The following is a 26,047-nucleotide window of genomic DNA, read 5'->3' on the forward strand; positions in this document are numbered from 1 at the left end:
TTTTTTAATTTTTAGGTAGTGTAAATACGCCGCTTGAGAATAAATCTTAGTTATGAATTTGTATTCAAGTTATGGTAATATAATTTAGTTGGAAAGAGTCGTGTAGAAGCACTGAATTTTGTTGAGATGATGTTTTAGTGCTAAGCTATGAACATATTTCACGCTTTGTTTACCTTTGTGGCCAGGGATTAGCGCCTGCCCGGTTGTATCTAGAAGATGAATTAATTAGTGCTCGGCTATAATGACTAGTGATTGATGAGTGGGAGGGGCCCCGCGGTGCGGAGGGAGGGCGGAGATGGGCAGCTGCCAGAGGGTCACCGAACAGAACAGAAGCCAGTGGAAACTGGTCGACAGTCGGAACAGGCAGGAACATCATTTTCATATTGGCCAGCGCGTAGGAAAACATCCCAAGAATGTTTGGGCGATCTGGTTTCACTTGTTTTCGAGTGAGTACTCGAACCTTGATTTGATTCATATTCGCAAAACGAAAGACTCCAGAACACGAACTTGCTCTCGAGCGCTCTCCGCAAACACCGGCTACTTGTTGCTGCGCCACTTGTTAGTCCGATTCAAGCTCGCTCTCTTCCTCGTTCTCTTTCTCTTTTCGAGCTTTGGCAGCGATCTTGGCCGAAACGCTGGCTCTGGGCTTCAGTCGGCTCTTAGACGTACTCGCGATCACTTGGGCCGGAGAAAGCTCGCGATTCAGCTGTGGGAACAATCGAAACTGCGTCGCGTTCGCAATTAGCAGCTATAAATATTTACAAAAGTCCATAAATACAAACGAACTGGCCAGCGCCCATCTGCCACAGAGGATATATCGTTCGATCCTCCCTGCCAATACCATATAAAGCCAAACAACCACAAACGACCATCGGCACGTCCATTCAACCGTTCGGCGAAGCCCACGCAAAACGACACAAAATCTCAAACACAAATCGTGATAAATTTTCGCTAAATTGTGCAAACGTTTTTCGACTAATTAAAATTTGACGTGCATACCAAAACTCCAACTTCGAAACTTCGAAAGCCCCAAAAGCGAGAAATATAAATTGCAAACAAGCGAATTTCCGCGACGACACTTGGCAAGTGAAATAATGAAATAAAAATAACAAAAAGTAGGGGAACAAAGCCGCAGCAACGAACCCACATCAAACACAAAATAAACGTAATTAGAACTGCGCAAATTACTTAGAACTGCAAAAACATTTGCTCTCCCCCACACTAACGCACGAGGAATGCTGTTTTGAGGTGAGTCGACGATCGATTTGTACAGTAAAACCGCCCTAAAACCGCCAGCTAACGCCGTAGTTGCTTCTGCCCAGATAACCCACTGAAACCGAATCGGAACTCCGGACTATCCATACTAAACCCCCATCTTTCGCGATACTCTTGAATAATTCAGCCTCGGATCGCAATCGCGATCGCAATCGCCATAGCGATCTGCAGTGGGCTTTACGACCCCCGAATGTGTCCCAGTTACACACTTATGTGGGTGGGTGGGTGTGTGTGACTGTTCCATATCCGTATATAGAATAGAGTCGGCCAACGCATTAGCGCCGATTGTGAGTCAGAGGCACGGCTATAGTGCTGATTCTGATTGATCCGCTCAACCTTTCGCCCTATCTGGTTAATTGGAAGTCGTTTTGGTGGGGTTCAGTTGAGCGGAGAAGAAGCTCTTTTCGCCGTCTACTTTCTATCGTTATTTCTGGGCAACATTAACCCAAACATTAACAAATACACTTAACAACCCAACCTACGGCGTGTTCTTTGAATGGGGATGCAAATTAATAACCAATAGCCAGCGAGCCAATTCTGTTGTTAATAAAAACTCGACCGACTCCGCAAATGCGAGCGTCTTTATTGTTTTGGGCGGAAATAGAATTCTGAAGGCAAACATTTTTCAATGATGACTGACTGCCTAGTTGAGTGAAAGTTTTCGCGTTTTCGAAACGATTCTCGTTGGAAATCTGCCTGCTCTCAGCAATCTATATATTGGTTCTTACGAATTAGCATTGCAAATTCGGAATTTACATTAGCTGCGGCTTAATGCGACTAGGAATTTTATATTTATGGCTGTTGTGTGGCTTTTTGGCCAAATATCCATAAGTAATTGGCCAGCTTCGGCACATTTGAATTCAGGTTCAAAGCCATTCGTTATTCATTAGGAAATGGGAATCGAAAACCTTATCGCCAGGGAGTTAGTGCTCATTTCGATCTCGTCTCGAAGCCGATATATTTTACAGTACCCGAGATAAGCCAAAAAAAATGGACCCCAAGAAAACGTTAACCTGGTTTTTCAGCCTGCCAGCGGTGCGATACGCGCAGATCTTTATCGTGATGGCGGTCGATCTGCTGACCCTGTCCAATCTGTATCCGAAGCACTCGAGCTATATTGCGCGTCCATTCTTACTGTGGGAGGATAACCAGTAGGAGGACGAACGTAGCCTGGACTCACCTCAGCAATTCTAACTAATATAAATTTTTTACCGTGCGTGGGAGACGTTTTATTGCCCCCAAAGATTTTTGACCAGACACCAACCTTGAGCTTCAATGCCAATGCCAGGCCCATGACGTCACTTGTATCTGCTTGCCTCTTGCTGGTAAAATATACTGAATATTTTGTACATACATCTATATGTATATCTGTGTGTCTCTGTAGGTGCCTTGGTAAACACCTCGTTCTCGTTTTGTTAGCTGCAGCTCAGGACGCCGACTGCCTGTGAGCCTCTTCAAATGCCCGACCAAATTAACCCGACTCCTCATTAAAGGCCGAAAATTCGAAAGTTTCGACCGTCCTCGTCGTCTGGAAATAAACGTCAATTTAAACGAAGCCTCCGATCGGTAGGAACGCCGCATTCAGGGTGGGGGGTTCAGTTGGGGGTTTTAAAAAAAATTGAAAATTCTCAAAAGCCGCTTTTGTTGATGTGGCCAAAAAAGGTCTACAGCCTTGCCTTGTATGCAGTCCTACGGCCCGTTTCATTTTCGTTTTTGGGAGTTGCGTTGCCGCCGTATTATCTTGTTTTCGGTTTCAGCTCTCCGATATTTTGGCCCGCTGTTTTCTGCTGCCGTTTTTGGTGTGCATGCGTCAAGGATGATTTGTATTTGTGCACAAGGCGATGCCAGAGCATTTCGTATCTCGATTTTCTGTACTTAATTTGTATTCGATTTCGACGGTGACCCGGCCCGGGAGCTTCCTGCTTCGAGCCAGTGTCCATGTCCGTGTCCGGCTTTTAACACGTACACCTACGACGCGTCGCGGTTTCAGTAATTAGTCACCGAGATCAAAGCCCGCCCGCCGCCACCAGGCAGTTCATTCTCGGAACTAATGCAACTGTTTGCTTAGCACCAACAAGCACAGCTTGGTTCTTAGATAAGTCCGTGAATGTACATCGTTTGCCTAGACACCCAAGTCTTTAGCAGGGTAATTAATGTGAGTTATAGTGGTAATACATTCGACCCCAATCATCGACTTGCCTAGTTTTTCCCATTTGGGTCTGTCTTTCAACGAAACTTTTAGCTGAAACTTCAGACAATGTCAATAACAAACTCGATAAGTGTTAGTTCGCCCATATTTCTATGTATCATGAATGAGAAGATACAGAACAAGTAGATGGTGGGTGTTCGCTGCTTGTGCTGAAGAATTCGCGCTGATTTACATTCATAGAACTTGAGTATGTTGGAAATTTGTCTAATTAAATGGGTTGATGAGTGGGTGAGTAGGTTCTACAGTTACCACGAATAAAACTCGGACCGTAAGCTGATTTATATCATTCGAAGAGCATATATCAAGTGCCAGCTAATTCAAGGATTGTATTTGGCCACACATATTCCCCCCCAAATCGTTGTAGGTAGTCAGTTGGTCTCTATATCCCACTCCCTGGTGACCTTACGCGATCGATTGGAAGTGCGAAGCGCTCTTCGCAACTCGCCGCACATTCACTTTGGCATCGTGCAGCTTTAATTGCCCATGGGGGTTCAACAGCCAAACAAAAGCCGGGCGAAACTCACAAAATGGCTTCAAAATCAATGTCTGTCAATGGCTGTGGCGCAATCGGCCTGAAAGCGCCGTCGATCGCAGATTGTTTAACTTAACTTAAGCGGCAGTGTTAACAAATTATTTGACTTGGTCGCATTCGATTTAAGAGCCCAAACATCGCCACCTGGCATTGAGTCTCCTCGCCGGAAGTTGGACAGCGGGAATCAAATCAAACCAAACCAATTGAAATTAAGTCGGATCAGATCGGTCGGAACGGTAAATGGCATACGACACTTCATAGATCGCTGCGGAAGTACTTACCTCTCAATTGGGTACATTGTTGCCCCTAGCCGCAAATCAGCGGCATTTGACACGCTCGTTTGGCTTAATTTCGGTTCCTCGGGGCTTAGAGTTCACAAGCTGACCTTTCTGGGGGATATCAGGTGTCGCCGGGCCACAAAGCAGGTGCAACTCGACGCCCTGGGAAACAGGTAAGCGGCCACTCTGGGAAGCTGGAAGATCCCCAAGCCGAATGTATTTCGGGGCTCTGCTCTTTTGGGGTTCGGGATGGCTTTCAATGAAGTCATTAAGTTGATGTATTGGCCGATAGTTTCGGCCTGGTTCGCTCTGTTTGGGGCGCTTTCATCTGCGAGCCAATTACGAAATTCTAAGAATCGGATCGCCCCCAAGACGTGGGCCGTTCATCATGATATCATTTGGCATCGGTTGGAGCGACACTGCTACATGCACATAAATTAGATGTAAAACAGGGCAGTAAAAACCGAATCGATTATGGCCGAAATGTTAATGGGACGCAATTTGGTCTATGACTTGTCGTCATCATCATCATTGCCTTATCACGTACCGAGCGGCCCCATCTGAAGTGGACTACAGTGGAGTGTCGTATTCAAAGCGAAGATTTGTAACGCTTTCATAACGCTTCCATAAGTCCAGTGCCCCCATCCAACCCCACCACCCACCCCCCAGTTGACCAATGACAGGGGCACAAAACATTGTCCAAGTGTTGAAAGCGCACTTTGTATGCCGGTCGACGAGTAAGCAACTTCGATTCGCGGTCAACAACATTGTGATCCAGGGAATGGAACCGAACCCAACCGAATCGAACTGCATATCAATGAACTCCGGGCCAGTACTCCACTACAATCGAATCCACTCTGCTGGCCCCATCGAAATCGAATCTAACGCGGATCAATTAACCGATCTGCGAACTGAAATTAGCATAAATTACGATTTCAGCTACCGCTAGCTGGCCGGACGGGACGATCGGCATTAATTACCCCGGGAAAGTGAAACCATCCGGGGGTCTTATGCAAGGCGGAAGATGGCGCATGCACCGTTGGTTATGACATGCACTACAGACCCAAAGAAGGCACCTCTGGATTTGGCTAAAAACAGACAACCAGCCAGTCAGCCAGCCAGGCTGCCAGCCAACATCGCGTGCAAGTTCGCCCTTTTCCCACTCAACGAGACACTCGATTTCCTTGACTCCAGGCCGTATTTATTTTTTTTTTGTTTCTGGCTCTGAGATGAGCGGCTGACCTTTGCCACCGCGCTTGATTCGTTGCCGGAAACTTTTGACGCTGCCTCCTTTATTGATTTCCCAGGGAAAGCTTCGTGTTTCGTGGATTCTCCGGCCAATAATTGCGCACAATTGTTGGCGAATTCAGCGATAACAAGCGAAGAATTCGACAGTCAGACGGTTGACTTCGGAGTGCTGAGGAGGAAGGAGTGGCGCCAGGAGGAGTTCCGAAATTGAGAACATTCCTAGCAGGCGTGAGAATTAAAGATGCATTTTTAAAGCAAGCTGTTAGAGTTTAAGATAATTTAATTACGCAATATTCCCTTGGTTTTAATGGGAATATGCATAACTTTCTCATCATCTTCTGACATCTTTTGAAATTCAATATTTTCATGTATCCAATATTTCAAAAAAATAAAAAGTGAAAATATTCTTAAAAATAAAAGAATTTGAATACCTTTGCATTTGATTGGCCGAAGATCTGATCTTTCCATCTGGTCGCGTTTTAAGCGATTGTAGACCGATGATCGATCGACCGATCGACCGATCTCAACTCTCTACTGTCCAATCGCCGCGGTGCCTAATTGATTTCCGTGCAGGTTAGGAGTCGCAGAGCCACCAGCTATGACATGGATAGAATCCATCGCTCCGTCGCTCCATCACCTCCGATATACTTACACTCCCAGGGCTAATTATGAGTTCGAAAAGTGAAATCTTTTGTCTTCTTTCCCGGCCTCCGGCGATCCCAGGCCGCTCGAGCATTATTAATCATGCAAAAAAAGCCAGACATGTAAGCCGAGAAATTGATTTACATATTTCGCTGGCTGGGAACAACTTGCATTTATGCTATCGACACTTGCCGCACTCCTCAAAAAAGATGCCACGTAACGCCGCTCGGATTAACCTTCTAACACACATAGTGCTCTAAGTCCGAGAGTGAGGTACTAGCACAAAGGGAAGCTTCTTCCCAGCCAATTCGGACTCAGACTCAGATACAGATACAGTTTAGCTGGCTAACAAAGCGTGAAAACGACAGCGGAGCGGCAACAAAAACGCTGATAGACAATGTGCCCAAGTTTGGCATTGGAAGGCGAAACCAGTGGCGTGGGTATCAAGGGGTTCAAGAACGATTCCCAAGAGTATCTTTCTTTATAATTGGGGCCCTCATTCTCATTTTCTTTAAGAAGAATTAGTTTACTTAGAAGTTTCTAAGTTCCATTTATCTCTTTAATACGATTTTGAAAAGTGTAGAGATTGGCTGATTCATTCTTAGTTCAGTTGAAGCTCAGCAAAGCTATGTTATAATTGCAATCCCCCTCTTCGACGACCATGTGCGAGATGGTGAGTGGGCGCTGGACAATCGCCAGACAATCTCCGAGCGGGGAACTTGTCATCGTCATAATCTGGCGAATGCCACACGTTCATAGATGCCCGCATAGATGTCTCTAAATGGGAGTAGCAATTACTAATTTCCTTAGTAAAGCGCTCGGCTCAAGGGGAATTTAGTTGTAAGACCTGACAATACCCACAACGCCACTCGCCAGGGTCTCAGGCCCACTTGAGTCCATTCCACTCCACTCCACTCCAGTCCAGTCCAGAGCAAACCGAACGCACTGGAGTAGGCCTGGCCCAAACTCTCGATTCCCGACTGCCCATTCTCGATTTGCGACTCCTGGCCAAGCCAAAGACAGCGCCGGCGCGTTCTTTGCCTGTCCAGCCGTCTGGAGCACTGGGCATTGGGTATTGGGTATTGGGCATTGGATATTGACCAGTCGGCCCGCTGAGGCAGCAGCGGCATTCACTCACAGATGCCTCGGCATAGATATCGAAATGCAATTAAGTATTTGCCAAAGCCGAAGACGCGAACGAGCGCCACCAACAAAGCGGCGGAGCGGCGAGGCACGCATGGAAAAATGTTTCCATCGCTAGACAACGTCCAGTTGGCCCGACCCGGCCCGTCCCGGTTCGGCTCGGCTCCTCCGCTCCAGAGGGAGTAGGATCCAGAATTCAGCATTCAACATTCCGAGGGGGGCGGCGGGTGACGGGCGGACGGGGCGCTCTGATCTTTGCATAACATGGACTTTGAATGGCCACAGGGCTTGGCCATACTTACAAATTGGACTACACCTTCATTTTCACTTCTATGTGAAAGGCCGCTCTAGCTGGCACACTGCGCGAAAAAGGAACTGTGGTATTTGTATTTCCAGATTAAAATTATATCTAATAAAGAATCCGACTAAGTATCTTAATTTTGATACTGAATTAAGCTCACTAAGGAGGAAACTCAGATAAAGATTATTCAAATAGCCTTACCTCTCGCAGGGAAAGAAAGAATATTATTATTATTATTTCAAGAGTTTAACTTTAAAAATGAAGGAACAAATTCAGTATGGCAAGTAGATTGATTATACCTTAAAGTTGAACAAAAATATATAAAATCACATAGAGAATCGCCAATCCACAAATATGCACTCCTGCTTGCTCATCATACAGAAGGAGGATGGATTTATTCTGGCCAGTTCTGTTCTCCCAGTGGACCATTGCGATCTCCCTCGGATGCCTGAACCCCAGAGGTCAGATCGACTCCGTGGCGCTGAGAACACACGCAAAGTGGGCAAAAGTCGAGGCGTTTGTTTGCTTTGCTGCGCACTTTTGGTTTCACTTGACAGAGGCGGCGGTGCGGAGGGAATGGCCAGACTTGGGTGGAGTTGGGGCTTGGGTTCTGGGTGCTGGGTGCTGGGGTTTCCTATCATTACCGCCGTGTTAAAGTTCAAGTTCAGAACAATTATGGTTCTGGGGGCCGGGCTGCCGAGTTGCCGAGTTGGCGGGCTGTCGAGCGAGCGAGCGGGGGGAGCCTAAATTGTTTGCTCTGCGCGCTAATCTAATCCCATTCCCACATGTACGGGCGTAATTCGTATAATTTCGCATAATTCACCTGGAATTAGCTACTCCCCGGACCGGAGACATGCAAATGCGAGCTGTGAATGGATGAATGGCTGGACGGACACCCGGCTTTTTAGTTTAATTGAAAGATGTGAGGCCGGATGGCGAGGTGGCCAAATGCAATTGCAGAGCTGCAGGGACGGACTCCAAGGTCCGTCAAGCGATACAAATTTTATGTTTATTACACCTTAATAATGCGTGTTTACAAACAAATCACGTTCATGGCGCAATCAACGCTTGGCAATCGGCATCGGCATCGGGAATCGGACATCGGCATCTGGCGTAGCATTGCGCATAAGCGCCTGCGTTCCAACCTAGTCCATCCCATACCATGCCAACCCCATTCCCATCCATCCGATCCCGAGTTGGTCTGGACTCAAACTCAACTCCCATCAACGTCAGGGCGCACGCATGCGCACTCAAATTATATGGTAAAGGATTTTTATTGGCAGCTCGCAGCGTTTTTCCCCAGCAACGGACTGCATCGGTGCCCGTGATCAGACAGACGACCATTGGCCATTGATGTCTAGCCGGGCGATTGTGCTCGTTAGAGCGTAAGGCCAGCTCCAGAGTCTGGAACTCGACCGGGACGGGGGGACCAGGACTGCAGTCGGCTCTGGGTTTCGGCCTGGACCTGGGTCGGGGATGTGGCCTGTAGGACCGCGGACTCTAAGTAAGCCAGTAAGTGAATGAGCACCGTCCTTGTCCAGGTGCCATGTTAGACAGCTATTTTCCACACTTTACCGAGCTTCTACTCATACTCTACCCGTACGTTTTGGTCAAAAATCAATTACATGTTTTTCTAGCCTTATTAGAGTGGGAATAAATGTTTCATATTTCGTGAATTTCTATCAGATAGATATAGATAGATATCAGATAGAGTCTAAGTAGATACATCTGCCAGCACTTGTATCTATTAATATATAAAGAAACTCGAACAAGAAATACTTTAGTTACAATCACAGGTTGTAATCACAAGATATCTGATTAAATCAGACAGGCGACGGTCATTAAAAAGTTTTCCATTCGACAAATCCATTAAAAAGGAGCTTAAACTGGAGTACTTGTAATGATACAATGTTACCATAAAACGTAGAATAACGTGGTTTCTTGCTCAAAATTGATCATAGTGATGAAAAACGAACACATTGTTTTTACTGAACTGAAGATGGGTATACAAAGGGTATGCAACATTCCTCGGGTCCAAAGATCCCTCTCAAGTCTCTCGTTTTGCAGTTCGCGCATGTAGGCTTTTGGGTGGGTGCGTGTCCATGGAGCAGTTGTCTGGACGGAGCGATGTGCTGGGGGGCCAGGGATCGAATTCGGGCACGCGGATTGGTGAAGGCTCGAGCGGCTTACACCCGAGTCCTCGGGCATAATGCATTGTTTAAATAGAGTTTGCACTCTCGTATTCAAATATGAATATTATCGCGTTTGCTTGATCGCAATCAATATTTCTACGGTTTTCTCCTCTCAGGCACTCCCGACTCACCTTCGCCCGTCCCGCCAGAATTTGAATCTCGTATGCAGCCCAAGCACCCTCGTCGTGTGTCTATTTTTGTAATTGTCAGAGAAAACGATACAAAAAATATTTAAAAAAAACCCAATTCGATTGTGCCCACTCCCGAATCTGGGGAATCAGTCAGAGTGAGCGTCGGAGTTGGACTCAGAATCGGAATAAGAATGAGAATTAATTGGCAATTATTCCTCTGACTGCTGTCATGTTCATACTCTTCTGAGGGGTATGAAGAATTTGGCAAATTGTCCCTAAGATATGGAGTTTTTGTAGTTGGAATAATTCTTCTGATTCTAAGGTGTGGTGTAGTATGAAAAGTATTTAAAACTGACCTAAAAACATTAATATCTATCTGCTAAATTTACCGAGGCGTACTTTTGACACCTTTTGAACCTATTGAAATGCTACTACTTACTTCCTTAAACCTCCTACCAACTGGATTAACTAATTTAATTTTAATAAGACTTTCTCCACACTCGCATGTGTACAGAACATAAAGATTAATACCGAGCTAAAAAAAAACCTTAGACAAGTGAAACACACAAAAACAAACTGGGCTAACCGACGAGCTGCAAACTAAACTCAAGCTGGCTAATCGCAGGAGAAATAATCACATAACACACCAATAACCAGAGCAAAAGAGGCTAACTCAGAGAATATTTTCTTTTTGCAGCTGAATACCATTTAAATTGGCTAGTTTAAATGGAAAATGCGCAGAGTTCGAACAGCTCGATGAGACTGTCACACAAAGAATTTACTTAGGGTTGCGATTCTTCCGAGAGAGAAAAGCAAAGACAGATACAGATACAGATACGGATACGGAGAAACCAACTACAAGGATACATCCCATCCCTATAACCCATTTCCAGCCCTGAGCTAAGATGCACACTGGAGCGGCGAATGGAGGACCCAGGGTCAGCTTCAATCGGGATGTGCACGTGAAGCGGATAGGTCAGTGCGTGGTTGAGGAAATGGGTGCCTCCCCCGGTAATCGTAACCCCAATCCGCAGTCGAAACCAGAAATTAAAAACAAATAACCAACACGCGCAGCCGCCAAATGAGAGCGGCGAACACGAACCCACAAAGAGCTCTAATGACAAACTAAGCAAAGCAGCCATAAGAAACCTCATCAATAACCAGCTAACAAAAATTACTAACCAAGCACCAAGCAAGTGGCATCTGAAAAAACCACCCGTACATTTGTGTGAGTAGGCCAATTTTGGTCAATCAATGACGGACGCTAACAACCCACGCGAATGCAGCTCATTAACTTGGCCAGCCAGTTCTGGCAGCCAGAGGCTTTCCACCATCCACCATCCAACATCCATCGATCCATCGATTGCATAATGGCTGTGTGGAGAAGCTCTTCAGCTTCATAGTTTTTCACTCGTTCAGTCTGGCCGTCTTCTGTGTGTTTTCTATGTGGCTCTTGAATTTTGGCCAAGAATACGAAAGACAAACAAGTGAGCCGCACATTTGCACATGTGGAAAGGAAAGAAAAACAAAGAGAAACCTCGCGCTGGTGGGCGAATAAAGCCAGAACGAATGCCAAAAGCAATAAAAATAATAATAATAACAAAGCCGCCCCAACAATAAAATGTAGTTTACCTTGAGAATAATCGCACACAGATACACGGGCACTGGCGCAAACTAGAGAGCTCCCATATAACTATTTTAAATAAGTTGATATTTTATAAGGCATTACAACTCGCAGCCGAGAGATGCTCGCAACCCGCCGCCCGAGTATCACTTTGCACATCATCTCTAAGCGGATGGGTTTCTGGGGAGGATGGGGTGGCTGGGGAGGATGGGGTCGCCGATGCGGACGAGGACGGACCCACTGCATCTGGGCGCTTTGTCTCCGCAGCTTCGAGTATATTATTATTGTTATGATTATGTCTGGCAGCCGCGACAGCAACGACATGGGATTTATTTCATAGCCGGATTGAATTTATGGCCACTGTCGGGGATGAAGAAATTAAAAATTGATTATGACCAAACCGGCGCAGATGTTAATTTTTTAGACGGTCCCCCCAATTTAGAACTGCCACTGGCCACTGGCAACTGGCGAGTGGCATTTCCTTATGGCCTCGATGCCCATCCACGTCTAATTAAGCGCAAGTCCTTTTGCTCCGCCACTTGGCGGTGCGTATATGTACGCGTATCTTAAATGGTTATGAACCAGATTTCCCAGTCGCGTAATTGCATCAAATGGTTGCCATTTCGGCCAACTCGTTTAGTGCTCGCAAACGAACTTAATTGCAATTTCTGAATTGGCTTAGGCAAATGCAACAAGTCGAGGTCGCCGAAATGTAACGTGATTAGCTAATCGGACGACCGACCAGGCACTTCATTAGCTTTGTGATTTCAGTACGCTTGCGAGGTCGCAAGATTGTGATTTAGGCCAGAGCTAAGAAGGTCTGATTACATTTTACAAGTCAATTAAAGTGGTAATAGTACTTTGAGTAGGATGCGCCATATGACTGGCATTTAAAGTTAGCAATATATGGCTAAAAATAATACTACATTGCTTAATTTAGGCTCTATATTTTGATTATTGTACTCCAAGTTATCTATATAATCCCCTAAGTACCATATTACGAGCATCTTCGCAGTCACAAGCCCTAAAAGTTATTTAACACGGAGTGAAAAATTAATTCCAGTCCCGCTCCGTTCGCTGTCTTTGCATGCAAATTAAAGCAATTATGTGTAAAACACAGATTTAATGATGATTTAATTTTGACGCAACAAAGTGGCGAGATAAAGCGAAAAGACGATGGAAATTATTCGCCCGCTGGGCACAAGGCAGCATTTTTCATCCGCAAGTTAACATATCTGAATTTTCTGCTAAATTACAGTGCAGTCAAAAGTCAAAGTTGTTGACTGTAAAAAATCAACTAAAAGCCGTCTAATTTCAGCACATTTGGGTACAGGTGGGACTCGCTAGCGCGACTGCTACGCTCGCTGCGAGCGTGATCAACCTTGCGGATCGACAAATTTGGCCAAGACGAGTCAAGTCGGCAGCTGTTCTGCCTTGGGCCTGGTGGATGCACTGCGCCAGCTTTTCGAAGGCGGACAGGTGACGAAAGGCAAGGGAGCAGTGCCAAAACGGGGCTCCTTTGTTCGGGCCACAAAACCTGGCAATCGGGCCAAGTCGACGTCCTTCCAGATGTCTGTCGTATATGATATGTATGTATGATATGTATCTGTGTATTTTTGTATGTGCTGATGACATAATTTCTGATGGCCGATCGAAAAGGCGTTGCGAGAACGAGTCCACCTTTAGCTACTCGAGGCGTAGGCCGCTTTCTCGATTGCGTAACGCTGGCCCAGACATTTCCCCATTATGCCTGCTCTCTAATGAGCTCGTACACCTTTAATTAATTAATTTAATTAGGCAAAGAGCAAGTCATTATAATGAAATTTGCTACGTTTCCTACTCTCAACAATGCGAGCTCCACATTTGATTTGGCTTCGAGTGCGACTTTGTCAAAGCCCCAACTGGTTTTCCGTTTGCTCTCGTGCCATCTTTGGGTCTTCTACTCAGCGACTGGCTGGCTGCCATTAAAATGCCATTTATGCTTTTTATTAATTCATCATTTGCATACGCTGTGTTTTACTCGCCTCTTTGCGCGTTGCCCAAGAAACTTAATTAATAAGCCTCGTTTTTGGCTCGTTTCGGCCTGCCCACAAATTTCGCACTATTTTCTGGCTGATGTTTTTCTCTTATTACTATTTTTGCCAAGTGACATTGGCGTGGGCAGGCGCAGTTCGCAGTCGAGTGGCTAACCGCTTGCCGGAGATTGCTTTCAGTCGCTTTTGATATCGGACTCAGTCAGGTTCTGAGTTTCTGGCCGCCTGTCATTATCGTTCGTTCTGGAGAAACTGAAGTGTTTGTGCGCTATGTGACAAGCCCCGGGGAATTTCAATTGGGAATTAACGATCGAGAACCTCGGTAAATTCGGCTAAATGGAGTTGTCGATCATCTACCTACAAATCCTCGTGTGCCCAACTTCAATTGTCGCAACCGAAATCGGTTGGGATTGCAGACGATTGCGTCATTTGTTTATCGAAATGTGTATTGAAATGAGTCGCAGATTATTTTTAGAGCTCTTTAACTCTGTTTCGGCGAATGGTTCGGTTTTTCTTTATTTTATTTTTTAGGTGATTTGTTATTTGTTTATCCGCTCTCGCCGTAGCTACAGCTACAGCTTCAGCTCCAGCCAAAGCTATACAAAGCTGTGACTGTTGACAGCCGCTTAGGGGGAGAAACAAGTTTCTCGCCTCAGTCTTTTGAATCGGCTCCATTCTTTAGCGAAAGTTCCCATTCCCATTCGTATTTGTTTTGAAAGCCGTGCAGCACTGGCCAGCGAGCAATTTTAATTGGCCAGCAGCCTCAGCTCAGTTGCATTGGCAGACTTCGAGCAACACGCTGATTTGCATACTTGGGCTGCCCCAAGGACGCGGCGCCGCTTTTGATGTGATTAGGTCCTGGGCACCGACTCCGCCGCCCGATTAGCTTGGGAGCACTAAATTATTTTCATACGTTAAATAAATGCGAGCTGTCCCGGGCCCAGATAAAGCCCAACGTCAGCTCGGCGATGTGGGCCCTTTAACGAAATCGAAAGTGCGCCCGGGTAATTGAAATACCCCATGGCAACCTGGGCGGATCCTTAGCATGCCAGTCCTAGAAGTACACCAGAAAATATTGCCAATGCCTTCGTTTTAATGCCCTTGAACAGAAACTCTTGATGTTACAAAAAAGCAGCATCTCTGCTTAAAAGTTTAAACTTAATCATACTCGTTTAATTGTTTGTAAGGAGTATATTTGTTTTCAATGTATAACTCTTTAAACCATGAAATCTTTTGAACGAGATTTTTTTTTTTTTCTCTAGGTGTAGGCCTAGACCAGTAGCGAGAGGAGGCAGGAATGCGGGTGAGCTCCCATTTAGCCATCTTGGCTCGACCTTATCTTGTCACTGACATGGCCAGCGGGGGATAAGGCATTTTTGCCTACTAAAACGTTTTGCTAGCTAAAGGGTGAAGCGGGGGGGCAGTAGAGTAGAGATGGGCTCCTCAACTTAGTGGTTGTGGTTGGCTTAATGAAGCGGACTGGAGGTCGAAGCTTGGGCATCACCATCATCATCTCCAGACAATTACTGTGTGGTACCTTTTAAACTAAAGTAAAACCATCGACCTGCTCCTGGTGGCACTTGTGGCAAGTGAAAGTCTTGCCGCAAAAAGACTGCAGATTTCATTATTTATATGAGTCGAATCTCCACTTATTTCTGGGGTGCGTGGCCACAAAGTTGGTCAGTGTGTTCGAGGCAAAGTCGCCAAGCCATCACGACAGCCAAATTATGTGCAGCTACCCGAAAAAAACCGGAACTGATGCAGAAAGCCAAATCAAAACTTGCAACTGAAAGGCGCTTTAAGGCAGACCAGTTGGAAAAGTGGACCAGATCGGATATCGCCAGCTTTTCCGCGGCAGCAAAGGTTATTAAAATTCGCAGCTCCTCGAGGCCCCCGCCTCCGATGAGATCGCATTTCATGGAACTGCCTAGGATGGTCTTGCAAATCACAGAGCCCGCCGGAGCTGGTGTGGCCACATTAAGTGGATCAATGATTAGATTAATGAATGGCTCTCAGCGCCTGGTAATCAATCAAATGCTGCACTCGCCCCGAGATCATTGTCTTAGGGTCTTGGGAACTTGGAACTTTTAGCTTGGAGCTTGGAGCTGTTTACGGTTAGCCGACATTGATGCTGTCGCTTAGTGCGAATTTATGCTTTCCTGTTGCCTCCAAAAAGCAACGAGAAAGATACAAAACATCGCCGCCGGCTCGCAAACGAAACCTTGTAAGTTGGCCAAGACTAGTGAGCCATCATGATGGTGCAGCGGGCCAACTTTTCACCTTGACACATATCGCATGACAGCCGAGTGCAGCCGGAGATGGAGATGGAGTTGTGTGAGCCAAGTGAAATACAGTCCCGCAGAGACTCCGAGAATGCTCCCTTTTTAATACCCAGTCCAATCTTCAATCCCATTTCCAATCCAATCCCATTCTGCTAAGCCAATTTGGCACACGACACGCCCAGCGCTGTCATTATTCATTGTTGTTTGAATTTCGATTAGGCACCGGTGTCACTTTGCCATTTTGCAGCACGAATCGGGCGAATGTGGGAGCGGTTCTCGCTCCGTGGTCCGCAAATGTGACAGGTTGTGCAGGTGAATGGACAAAACTCCGTGGAGCAGGGGCTGCGGAGGGCCAGTGGCCGGGTGGGGCAACAGAAGTCCAGTTGATCTCGGGGCAAGGTCAGCGCAGAACAGAGATGCCTCCGATGATCTGAGATCTCGACACCGTGCGCAGACTTTTGAGGTGTGTAAAACACACGGCATGAAAATATGTAGCGCAAACTGTAAATTTTTGTGAAATTGAATCGTATTATGAGTGTTCAGATCGGAATCTTAAACTATATTGCATATTTTCGTACTCTAGTCTAGGGTACTAGCTATATTAATTACTGCTGTAATACAGATTCTTTTCACTTTGGAAGTAAATTTCTCTGTGTGTACGATGACTAGCGCTGGCCGGAAAAGGGGGCTGACTGCCTGACTGGAGAGATCACGCATCTCGGCTAGCACATCTCGTTCTGGCCACGATGATGATGCTCGTTTCGGCACGTTTTCTTTGGCATTTCTGTTTCTGTTTTGTTCTCGTGGCCCCTTTGCTGTTGTTTTCGGCGTATTAAATAATAATGATTATGAAAAAGTGAGGAAGTGGAGGAATCTTTATGAGAGATAGATCAACTGGGACCGCAGCAGCCCCGTCCTCTTCAATGGCCATTAGCGCTTACAGCGTCCGATTACAGAGCAGGCGTTCCACGAGATCCAAGTATCTCGGGTCCATTTCCAGCAATCCGTACCGAAAGCATCTCGAGAAGCTCGAGAAGCGAGCGACAGACGTGGGCCAGATCCATTGTCAGACGGCCGGTCTCGCAACTCTTGAACCGAATTGGTCTGGTCTGGCCTGGCCTGGTCGGATTGGGACGGGACGGGACGGGCTGCCTTATTTAGCGACCAGCTAGCAGCTGGCGGGTTGGCAAGTGTGAATTGGCCACAGCTGGCTGCCAGATATTACATCATCGGGGGCCGGCTAATGTGCTAATTTGTCTTTACATGAATGCCAACTAGTTCGCGGAACTGCCTCTGCAATTGTAAGTTAATCCCGCTCCTCTTCTCCTTCCATCCCATCCAGGCAAGCATCCCAGTGAGTACGATACGCAGCCCAGTAGCCAGCCGAGCTACCACCAGCTGCCCAAGGACATCGATCCCGAGGACATCCGCAAGGAGGCTGCCCTGGTCATCGCCCAGGCGGGCAGACACCACAGTAAGGCCGAGAACGGCGACAACATCCCCAGTTTCCGGGCCAAGCAGAAACGACAGAGCCAGCCCAGTGACTTCAACTCCCTGCCCACGCGCCGCAGAAAGGGCAAGCCCGTGGCCCGCAGCGCCAGTGACGCCTCCACCAAGAAACCGGCCAGCAAACGGCCGTCCATCTTCGGGCTCTTCAGTCGCAAGAGCGACTCGAATGTCAGCCAGTTGGACAGGGATCCGCGCTTCGAGGACGGCGGCGCTCGGCGTTTAGTGCGCAGCAAGAGTGATGTGGGCAGCAGCAAGCTAGCCAGGAGAGCGGAAGACAAGGCCCACCAAGGCGCCACCAGCCAGTCCAAGCAGCAGCTGAGCCCCATCATCGAGCAAGCCCAGCGGGAGGACTTCTTCGAGAAGGACTACTTCCGGGAGCGAGAGCGCCGCAAATCAGACGCCGTCACGCCGCGCGAAAAGAATGAAAGCGTTCGCGGCTTGAACGAACTGCTGGCCAGGAGTCGCTCCCAGGCGGAGCTAGACGGTCCGATCCTCCCATCAGGCCCATCGGGAGGTGCTTCCATTTCGGCGGGTATTCGCGACAGGATCGAGACCCTGCAGGCCAAGTCTGGCGAGAATATGCACAGCTCTCAGCAGCCGGCGGAGCGTCTGCCGCTCACCAAGGGCCGCACTGTAAACGGCCTGGTCAAGCGCTTGTCCATGGAGCGCTTCTCCCCGCAGCCGGTGATCAGTCAGCCGGCATTCTCTTACATTAGGCCCAACGAGGGCATCACATATGCCCAGCTGGATCTGGGCGAGGATCAGGTCCGCCGATCCCCAATGGACCGAGATGTCCGCACACCCCAGAGGGAGTTCGCTCCTGCTCGGCCGCCGAGGGCCAGCGATGTGCGGCCCAGTTACTCGCCCACGTCCAATGGCGCTCCTTTGGCAAGCAGGCCCAGTCATTCGCCTTCGCCCTGGCAGCAACTAAGTCCCCGCAATCTTAGCGACGAGGACGAGGGCTTGGGCTACGAGCCCAGGAAGGTGTACTATGAGGAGGAGTTCCCCCGAAGGGCGGAACCTCCCATTGTGCCCGTCATCAGGAGTGTCAGTCCATCGCCCTACTTGGACGAGTTGGGCCATCGACGAGCTCAGCTGGAGACGCGTATCCTAACTCGGCGGTTCGGAGAGGGAGCCACCCTGGAACGACAGGCGGACAGAAATCGGGAAGTGGGCAGACCCACTCCAGAGCGGGAGCCAGAGCGCTTCCACCGACCTGTGCGCCAGGAGCTGTCCAACGAGTTTCCGCCAGAGCGTACCCAAGTGGACAGTGGCTCCACGCTGCCCAGGATGGAGAAGACCTCTCGCTACCGGCACACCAAGTACTACGACGACGGACACGGAGGCGTCAAAGAGACCTATGTGCGGGAGACCCAGCGGGATGGACAGGTGCGGGAGTCGCGGCATCGCGAGCGCATCGGCGAACGGGAGCGGGACTACAACTCGGCAGATCGGCTGGAGCAGGAGCCGAAGAGCCTCGACTCTCAGTTGACGGATCAGTACCGATCCTCGCCAGAACTGCGCTCCCAGCAGACCCAGCAGCGGGAGCAGCGGGAGGACTACTGGCAGAGCAGCCTGAAGCGGGACAAGCTGCAGCAGCGCAGCTTCGACAAGGGCGACTCTGGCATTGAGAACGATTTCCGGAAGGAGTCCTTCAACGGAGACTTGACCTCAAGGTAAGTGATTTTTCTTGTCCAACAAATAAATATCAAGTACCCTCTATCTTATAACTCGCACTATGTAGGTTAAATACATTATAATATTTAATTTATATTTAAATGTTCCTTATTTAGATGGCGCAAACGCACTGTCCTCGATGACATAAGGGACTGCGAGTCATTCCTGCGCAAGGAGCGTCGGGATAGCGCCCAGCAGCGCCAGTTGCAGCGGCAGGCGGTACCGTCCCGCCTGCGCCGCGAGCACAGCTACGTTTACAGGGAGCGATCCATCGACGATGGCTCGCACTTCGATCCGCATCTGGACAAGTACCCGGTGGCCACCAGCACGCTGCGTCGTCGGGAGCAGCACTCCACGTCCCACAGTCAATCCCAGACCCAAAAGACCGAGGACTCCAGCACCCTGAAGCGGAATAAGAAGCTGGGTGGCTTTGAAAAGGTCAAGCAGCTGTTCACGGGCTCCGGCGGAGGCGGCAGCAATGGGGGCAGTGGACGCAGCAGCGGCAGCAACGTCTCCAGTGGCAAAAAGGAGCAGATGAGCAACGGCAACAGCAGCACTCTGAGTCGCCGCGACAAGGACAAGGAGCGGGAGAAGGAACGGGAGAGGGAGCGCTACATGGTCAGAGAGGAGGAGATGCGGTCACGCTACCGCGAGCATCACACCTCCGCCCAGGAGACCTCACGCGAACCAAAGGTAAGTTTTATCTTTAAGTCTTTACATGATTACGAAATTATCTAGATTGACTAGTTCTTTCATATGTTTATTTAGTTCTTAATACTTTAAGTTAGTATTATGCTAATACAAAGTATTTATAGATCTTTAGATACTTTGCGAGTCTAAACATTTAAATCTTTTGTATTATAATTATATAATTATTGGGTTAGCAGCCGAATGATATGTAGAAATTAACCCATGGTATGAACACATATAATTTTTTCTGCAACTGCCAGCCCATTTGCCCTAATGTCCAATTGATGGCGCCAGGCGGCGGTCGTTAACCCGGCGGCTGGGCAAGATCACAGAGTTTTTCGGACTCCAGACCCTCGTCGGCTCACTTGGTCATGGTCGGCTATTATTAATTTCGAATTAATCAAGACTTGCGTCGATGGGTCTTACATTTTGGGGGAGTAGCTGTGGGAGTAGGTCCCGAGTAGCAACCCATGTTCTGGCGATTGCTCCGCTCCGGTCGAAGCTGATCCACTTCCTGGTCCGGTCAGAGACCACTTGGCAGGCGGGTGGGCGTCGGAGGCCAGCTGAAAATGGTGCCAGCCTTAGAAGACAAGACGTCACATCCACTTTGGGGCACATCTCTTCTGGGGGATTCTGGGGGCTAAGCTGACCAGACCATAAAGAAATACCCGCGACTACGCTTAAGTAATAAACGACAGCAGGCCAAATAGAGTTGCAAACGGAACGAAAAGCGCTAACACGAAAAAAACTAAACAATTCAGCGACGAGGCGTCGTATAAATTTCGAGCAAGAACAAAAGCGTCGAGGGTCGAGCTTCGGGAATGATACATATATACATATATATATGTGTATAGAAAATAGAAATATCTGTGTGCAAGATTTAGAAGTGGAAGACCCACGCAGCTGCTGTCATTCTGCCATTCAGGCAGCCAGTCAGTTTGTCACTCTGTCAGTCCGTTTGTCAGTGCGCTCGCAAATTAAGAAAGCTGACAGTGAAACGACAAACATCGAGGCGGGGGAAATTGAATAAACTGGGCTTAGATTCGGATTCGGATGCGGATTTGGATTCGGTTTGTGCCCAGATTCCGATGCAAAACGGTTGGAGCTACTGTTGCCGACGAGGTGTTGCTGTCCACGTTGCGCAACTTGCAATTGCAACTGCAACAGTTGCTGCCGCTGCCACTGCTGCGTACTGCGTGCTGCAAGCCAATTTGCAATGCTTCAGCGGATTTCTTGGCCAAGTCTAAGAGGCCCAGAGGATGTTGCCACTTTTCGATCGGCCGGATGTTCCAAGTGGGCGGCCCAAAACGCTTATAATCAGAGAGTTTTTAGGTTACGGCTGGGCAGGGGCGGAGCATGCCCATCCTGCAGGAGCTTCACGCCAAGGTGTGGCCACTGCCTCGGACCGTCGTCAAAAATTATGCTTGCGTGATAGAGGTATTTATAAGGCCTGGCCAGCGGGACCCAGCATCTCCGGCGGGACAATGTGCTGCCATTATTCATGGGGGCATCCAATAAAAACATGCCGCCCGATGTGTGTTCCGCAGAAATCTTTAAGTGCTTGCCATTCATTCCAGAGATTCTACATGCCCAAAAACACACACGCGAATGAGAAACCGCTGTTGTGTCAATAATTCTGTTAGCTTATTTATGGGCCCCCAACATAGTCGTAAACTATATTGGGAGTCGCAAGTTCTGGGCATATTTGAATACCTAATTATTTGGTGGGTGCGTAGTCTCTGGCTTATTGCTGAGTGCCCCAGTAAGGTTTTAGATCAGAGGCTGGGCACCTGCAGTCTCTATTCGATGTGAAACCCAATATTGAAGCGGTGCGGAGGGCGGCCTCAAGCAATCATCACCCACCACCCACCGCCCCCTGCCTGATGCCCAAAACCCAATACCTATTACAGTTTCGACCGCAAGTGGGCCAAAGTTGCATTGGGCCGGCCAAATCGAGCCGACTGGCTGTCGCATTCACAAATGGCAAAACAAGTTTATGTGCCGGCACCCAGTCCCCCACTTCCCACTTCCCACTTCGCCACTCCCCCACGTGGCTACGCGCATAAAGGCCACCTGCCCCACATTCGCAACCTGTTGCGAGGCAGTGGGTGAGCCGACCTTTGACCCGAAAGCGAAAGCAAACCGCCCACGAAATCGAACTCAGCTTGTGCAGGGAATAATATCAATCACATCGGTCGTTAATTCGGGGTATCCGTGTGTTGAAAATGTTAGTAGTAGTTATATATGTATCTGTATCTGTAGTTTAGACAATTTAAGGCCTATAGTTGTGCAGAGATGTAAAGTATATTACATGGAAATAAAATTACAATTACAAAGTACAATTTATTTATGTGCAATTTTTTGCAATCCACAGACTATCGATATCTCGATGCGACGCCGACTGTCCACGCCCAAAGCTAGTCCCCTGCTGGTGAAGCGCAGTCCAGCGGACAAACCGCCCAAAAAGCATTCGAAGCCGAAGGAGTCGGCACCCGCGAAGGTCGAGAAGACAAGCTGGTTCAGATCGCTGGACCGCCGGGCCAAGAGCAGTCCCAAGGAGGTAGGAGCGATTTTCCTTCAAATTAGAGCTTTCATCAATTAGGCGCCTTCCTTTCAGCTCAATGTATCCGTGAACGGACACAGTGAGACCACTTCGAGCTTGAAGCGGACCAAACGCAATGCGACAGCTGCTCCAGCCAAGAATCTGCGCTTCTTTGGCGACACTGATCTGGACTCGAATCCGCCAACCATTTCCAAGGCCTCCAGCATGCCCAGGTGAGGAATAATTAGATCAACATCGATCTAGAGATCCCAACCGCCTAAATTTTCATTTGCAGGAGCCGTCCGCCGCTGGGTCAGTCGAAGCACTCGCAGAGTGCCTACCACCTGGACCGCAGTCCTCCTCCACCAGCCAGGGACTATCGTCACTCGCTGGCTGGCCAGCCTGAGGGCCACAATAGAAATGGTACCAGTCGCCAGCGGGCTAGCTCCATGCAGCACCTGGACAACGGCAGCGACGAGGTGGACTTCCGCAAGAGGCGCCACTACTCGCGCTCCCGCGAACTGCACGACATCTCGGAGAGCGGCTCGGAACCAGAGCCAGCGGAGCGACATAAGAGGAGTAGCACGGCGGGACAGCGAGCCATGTCGCTGGAGAGAACGGTGGATGGACCGCGTGGCCAGCGCATCGAAGATCGTCCGCTCCTAGGACCACCAAAGCCGGCCAGGAGTGCCGAACGCCGCGGGCTGCTCAACAGTTTGGGCCAGGAGAATGTGGGCTACGGCAGGTGGGTTGTATATAAGCCACCAATAAGTGTAACTGTAAGTAATTAATGAACCCATCTCCGTGCAGGGATCGCTATCCAGCGGAGAGTTCCGGCACTGAGGGCGAGTCCAGTTTGCATAGCCAGCGCAGCGTGGTCTATCTGCATGCCACCACAGTGGGCGACATCCCACAGCCATACAATCTGCGCCGGCGGTCCATGTCGCGCGATGACCTTCGCAAGGGCAAGCAGCAGGCACCCCAGCAGCCGCCGCCCCTCCAGCCCATGACCCGTACCGTTTCCAGGTCCGTCTCAATGCTAGCCCCCTGGAAGCCCAAGCACATCAGCGAGGGCTACGAGATCAACTACTCACAGGAGCAAAACAAGCGGGTATGTTTTATCTATAGAAATGATCTGGTGTGGTTAAGTTTGATGTAAACAGATCATACCCTAATATGTTCGAAAAAGCATTTACATTTTTACGACAATTAATTGATATTTTATGCGCCCCAATCATGTGGGAAATTAATATTCAAAATTAGGGAGATCACTTAATGATAATTTCAGTCATCTGTTCGCTAAGAGCTTATAGTTTGCAACTGGTTTTGGAGGAGAACCACTGAACAAAAGTGATTGAAAATTTGTATCTGAACAAAGTGGTTGAAATTTTTGGTTGGGTTTGCCAATACGCATTTGTGTATGTATAGACATCTTCTTACAAAGGCAAAGGTGTTGACCTGACACCGCCGATTTAAACACACAGTGAATAAATTAAAATTATAGACAATAAAATCTTATAAGCAAAAGGGATTTCCTCAATTATTGCTTAACCTTACTGGCCTTTAATAAAAATTTCATTGAATGTTTTATTTAACGATTGTTATGTGTTTTAAGATGTCCACACTGCCGAGGAAGCCACCACCACACAATGGAGCCACCAGTGCCAGCACCCTGAGCCGGACTGGCCGCAAGAACGACTCGTCCACGCCGACGCGACGTTACCACATGGACAGCCTGGAGCGCCCGCCACCCCCGCGGTCGGTGCTCTCCGCATCGAATTTGCGCAGCGCCAGGACGAAATGAAGCGTGTGAACGACCCTCGACGCCTCCACCCGGTGCTCCACTGTGGAGGTCCCGAGCCCAAACGCACCTAGTTTCTAGTTGTAATCATTAATGCGAACTCGAAACGTAATTCTAATCAATTCAACTGACGGAGAAGGAGGATGGCATCGCGATGAGAGGCGATGGCCTCGCTTAGATGCGTAGGATTCTTTAACCTTTGTTGCAATTCTCGTCATATTTTAAATGTGAAATGTATTCGTACTCCAGTAATAATTATAAATTAATAAAATATCAGACTTTAACTTATCTGAACTCGGATCTGCTACTTTTGTATTAAAACGTAAGGAGAAAATTTTTTAATTAATAATTTTGTTTGGTTTTTATAATATTTTTAAAAATAACCAAATACTTTTCGAACGCACTGTATTCTACATATTTTTTACATTTATTTTACATAAATTATTTTTTTAAAACTGTGCTTAGTCAAGTTAGTCACCCGCAGCCAGTGACTCAGAAACTGCGCGAAGTGCTGCTAAAACTGCGCGGCAGATTGTTTAATTTAGAAGAACTGCATCTGTTGACCGATTGCCCATCCGAAACTGAAGCCCCAACCACCGCCCACCGCACCGACCGACTGCACGCTGTTGGAAACAAAAAGTGTATATAAAGCAGAGGGGAAAACTCAACATAAATTATTTTTCACGCAGCTAATAAATTATTCGCAGTCACTCAACACCCAGCAAAAACACATTTCCGCCGGCGCGCTCCTGCAACTTTCTGGCTGCAGTTGCAGTCACTCCTTCAGCCTGACTCATCCTGCGTCTCGATGCAGCGTTTTCAAGGATAATTGCGAAAGTGCAGGCTGCCGTTCGACTTTTCGCCGCGGAGAAGTGTTAAGGGCAAGTGGCTGGCTGCGGCTTGGTATTTTAAAGTTCGGTAATAAATTTATAGCCTCGCCAAAGGGCGTTTGTGTTTGTTTTTGTATGGAAATCCGCCGGCGAGCCCCCCATCCGAAACTATGCAAAAAATAAGCTGCAGTCGGTAATGAAAAAATTGCTGAGAATATTTCCTTGGCGTAAACAAGATTAATTTGAAAAAACTCGCTTCCGTTTCCGCTTAGCGGATGCTATCGAAAGTCCTGCTAGCTGTTATCAATCCCCCAGGCAGCCATTTAATCAGCACCTCTCCCACCTGTCGCCCATAAGGATATGCATACTCGTACTGCTGACACAAAGTGGACACAATGCAAGTGGATGTTTATTGTCCCTGGAAGACAATCATCATCTGTCATCCGATGGGTGCAGTTTTGCCATAATTAATTTCCCGCCCACTCACGCGAGCATTCGTTAAGCGTTAAATGGGGAAAATTGTAGGGTTTTTAATTTTGCTAAGTAATTGCAGTGCGTAGCAGGTTGACAGAGCAAAGTGGGGCAGCAAATGGTGCAAGAAAAGTGATAAGGGGATCACACTCCAGTAGATTACACACTGCACTTGCCAATGGCCGGGTGGGGGTGGTGAAGCCAGGAAAAACTGGAACTGAAGCTCTCTAAGCTGATTAATTAAACGTTTTTGGCAGAGGGAATACGTGAAATCGATGGCTGCCCGTCAAGTGGATTTCAATTAGCAGGTTTTTCCAACACTCGGCACCTAATTAAAGCCATCGAAATTTGCGATTAATTAAATGGTTTTGAGGCAAGCAGTCAGTGTCACTTAATGAGGCGCACAAATATCACATTTTAATTGGCTCCATATCAGCAGCAACGAGATATCTAATTTATTTGCTACCCATTATGCGGCAGATTTAGCGCATAACCCAAATTAATTGATTTTCTCGCCAATGGATGGCGGCATCGAATTATCCGTCAATCGCGACATGGAAATATGGAAAAGAAATAAATGCCGAATTAACTCCTAGCAGGCAGCTTTACATTGACCATCCATCAGATAAATATGCAA

The 26,047-nt window shown here is 47.9% G+C and overlaps 2 protein-coding genes across 2 annotated transcripts; both read left to right on the forward strand.

Moving 5' to 3' along the window:
• Nucleotides 1–631: 631 nt before the first annotated feature.
• LOC6733596 lies at nt 632–24,397 on the forward strand. The gene is made up of 9 exons (XM_016167664.3): nt 632–1,248; nt 10,649–10,926; nt 17,233–19,075; nt 19,193–19,769; nt 22,141–22,326; nt 22,384–22,541; nt 22,604–23,053; nt 23,119–23,419; nt 23,924–24,397. The coding sequence occupies exons 2-9, from the start codon at nt 10,857–10,859 to the stop codon at nt 24,110–24,112; spliced, it is 3,774 nt and encodes a 1,257-aa protein (XP_016026557.1). The 5' UTR covers nt 632–1,248; nt 10,649–10,856; the 3' UTR covers nt 24,113–24,397.
• Nucleotides 2,160–2,491, forward strand: LOC27206324. The gene is given in 1 exon segment (XM_044922677.1): nt 2,160–2,491. A coding segment is annotated over 1 exon segment (204 nt). The 5' UTR covers nt 2,160–2,265; the 3' UTR covers nt 2,470–2,491.
• Nucleotides 24,398–26,047: the final 1,650 nt, after the last annotated feature.

The sequence above is a fragment of the Drosophila simulans genome, chromosome 2R, assembly GCF_016746395.2.
Source record: "Drosophila simulans strain w501 chromosome 2R, Prin_Dsim_3.1, whole genome shotgun sequence".
Lineage (NCBI taxonomy): Eukaryota > Metazoa > Arthropoda > Insecta > Diptera > Drosophilidae > Drosophila > Drosophila simulans.

What these genes read in the sequence shown, in the direction of transcription:
- LOC6733596 (XM_016167664.3), top strand. Translation starts at nt 10,857, where the DNA reads ATGCACACTGGAGCGGCGAATGGAGGACCCAGGGTCAGCTTCAATCGG. An exon ending in AACGGAGACTTGACCTCAAG is followed by an intron (nt 19,076 to 19,192) that starts GTAAGTGATTTT and finishes TTCCTTATTTAG; the next exon opens with ATGGCGCAAACGCACTGTCC. An exon ending in CACAGGAGCAAAACAAGCGG is followed by an intron (nt 23,420 to 23,923) that starts GTATGTTTTATC and finishes ATGTGTTTTAAG; the next exon opens with ATGTCCACACTGCCGAGGAA.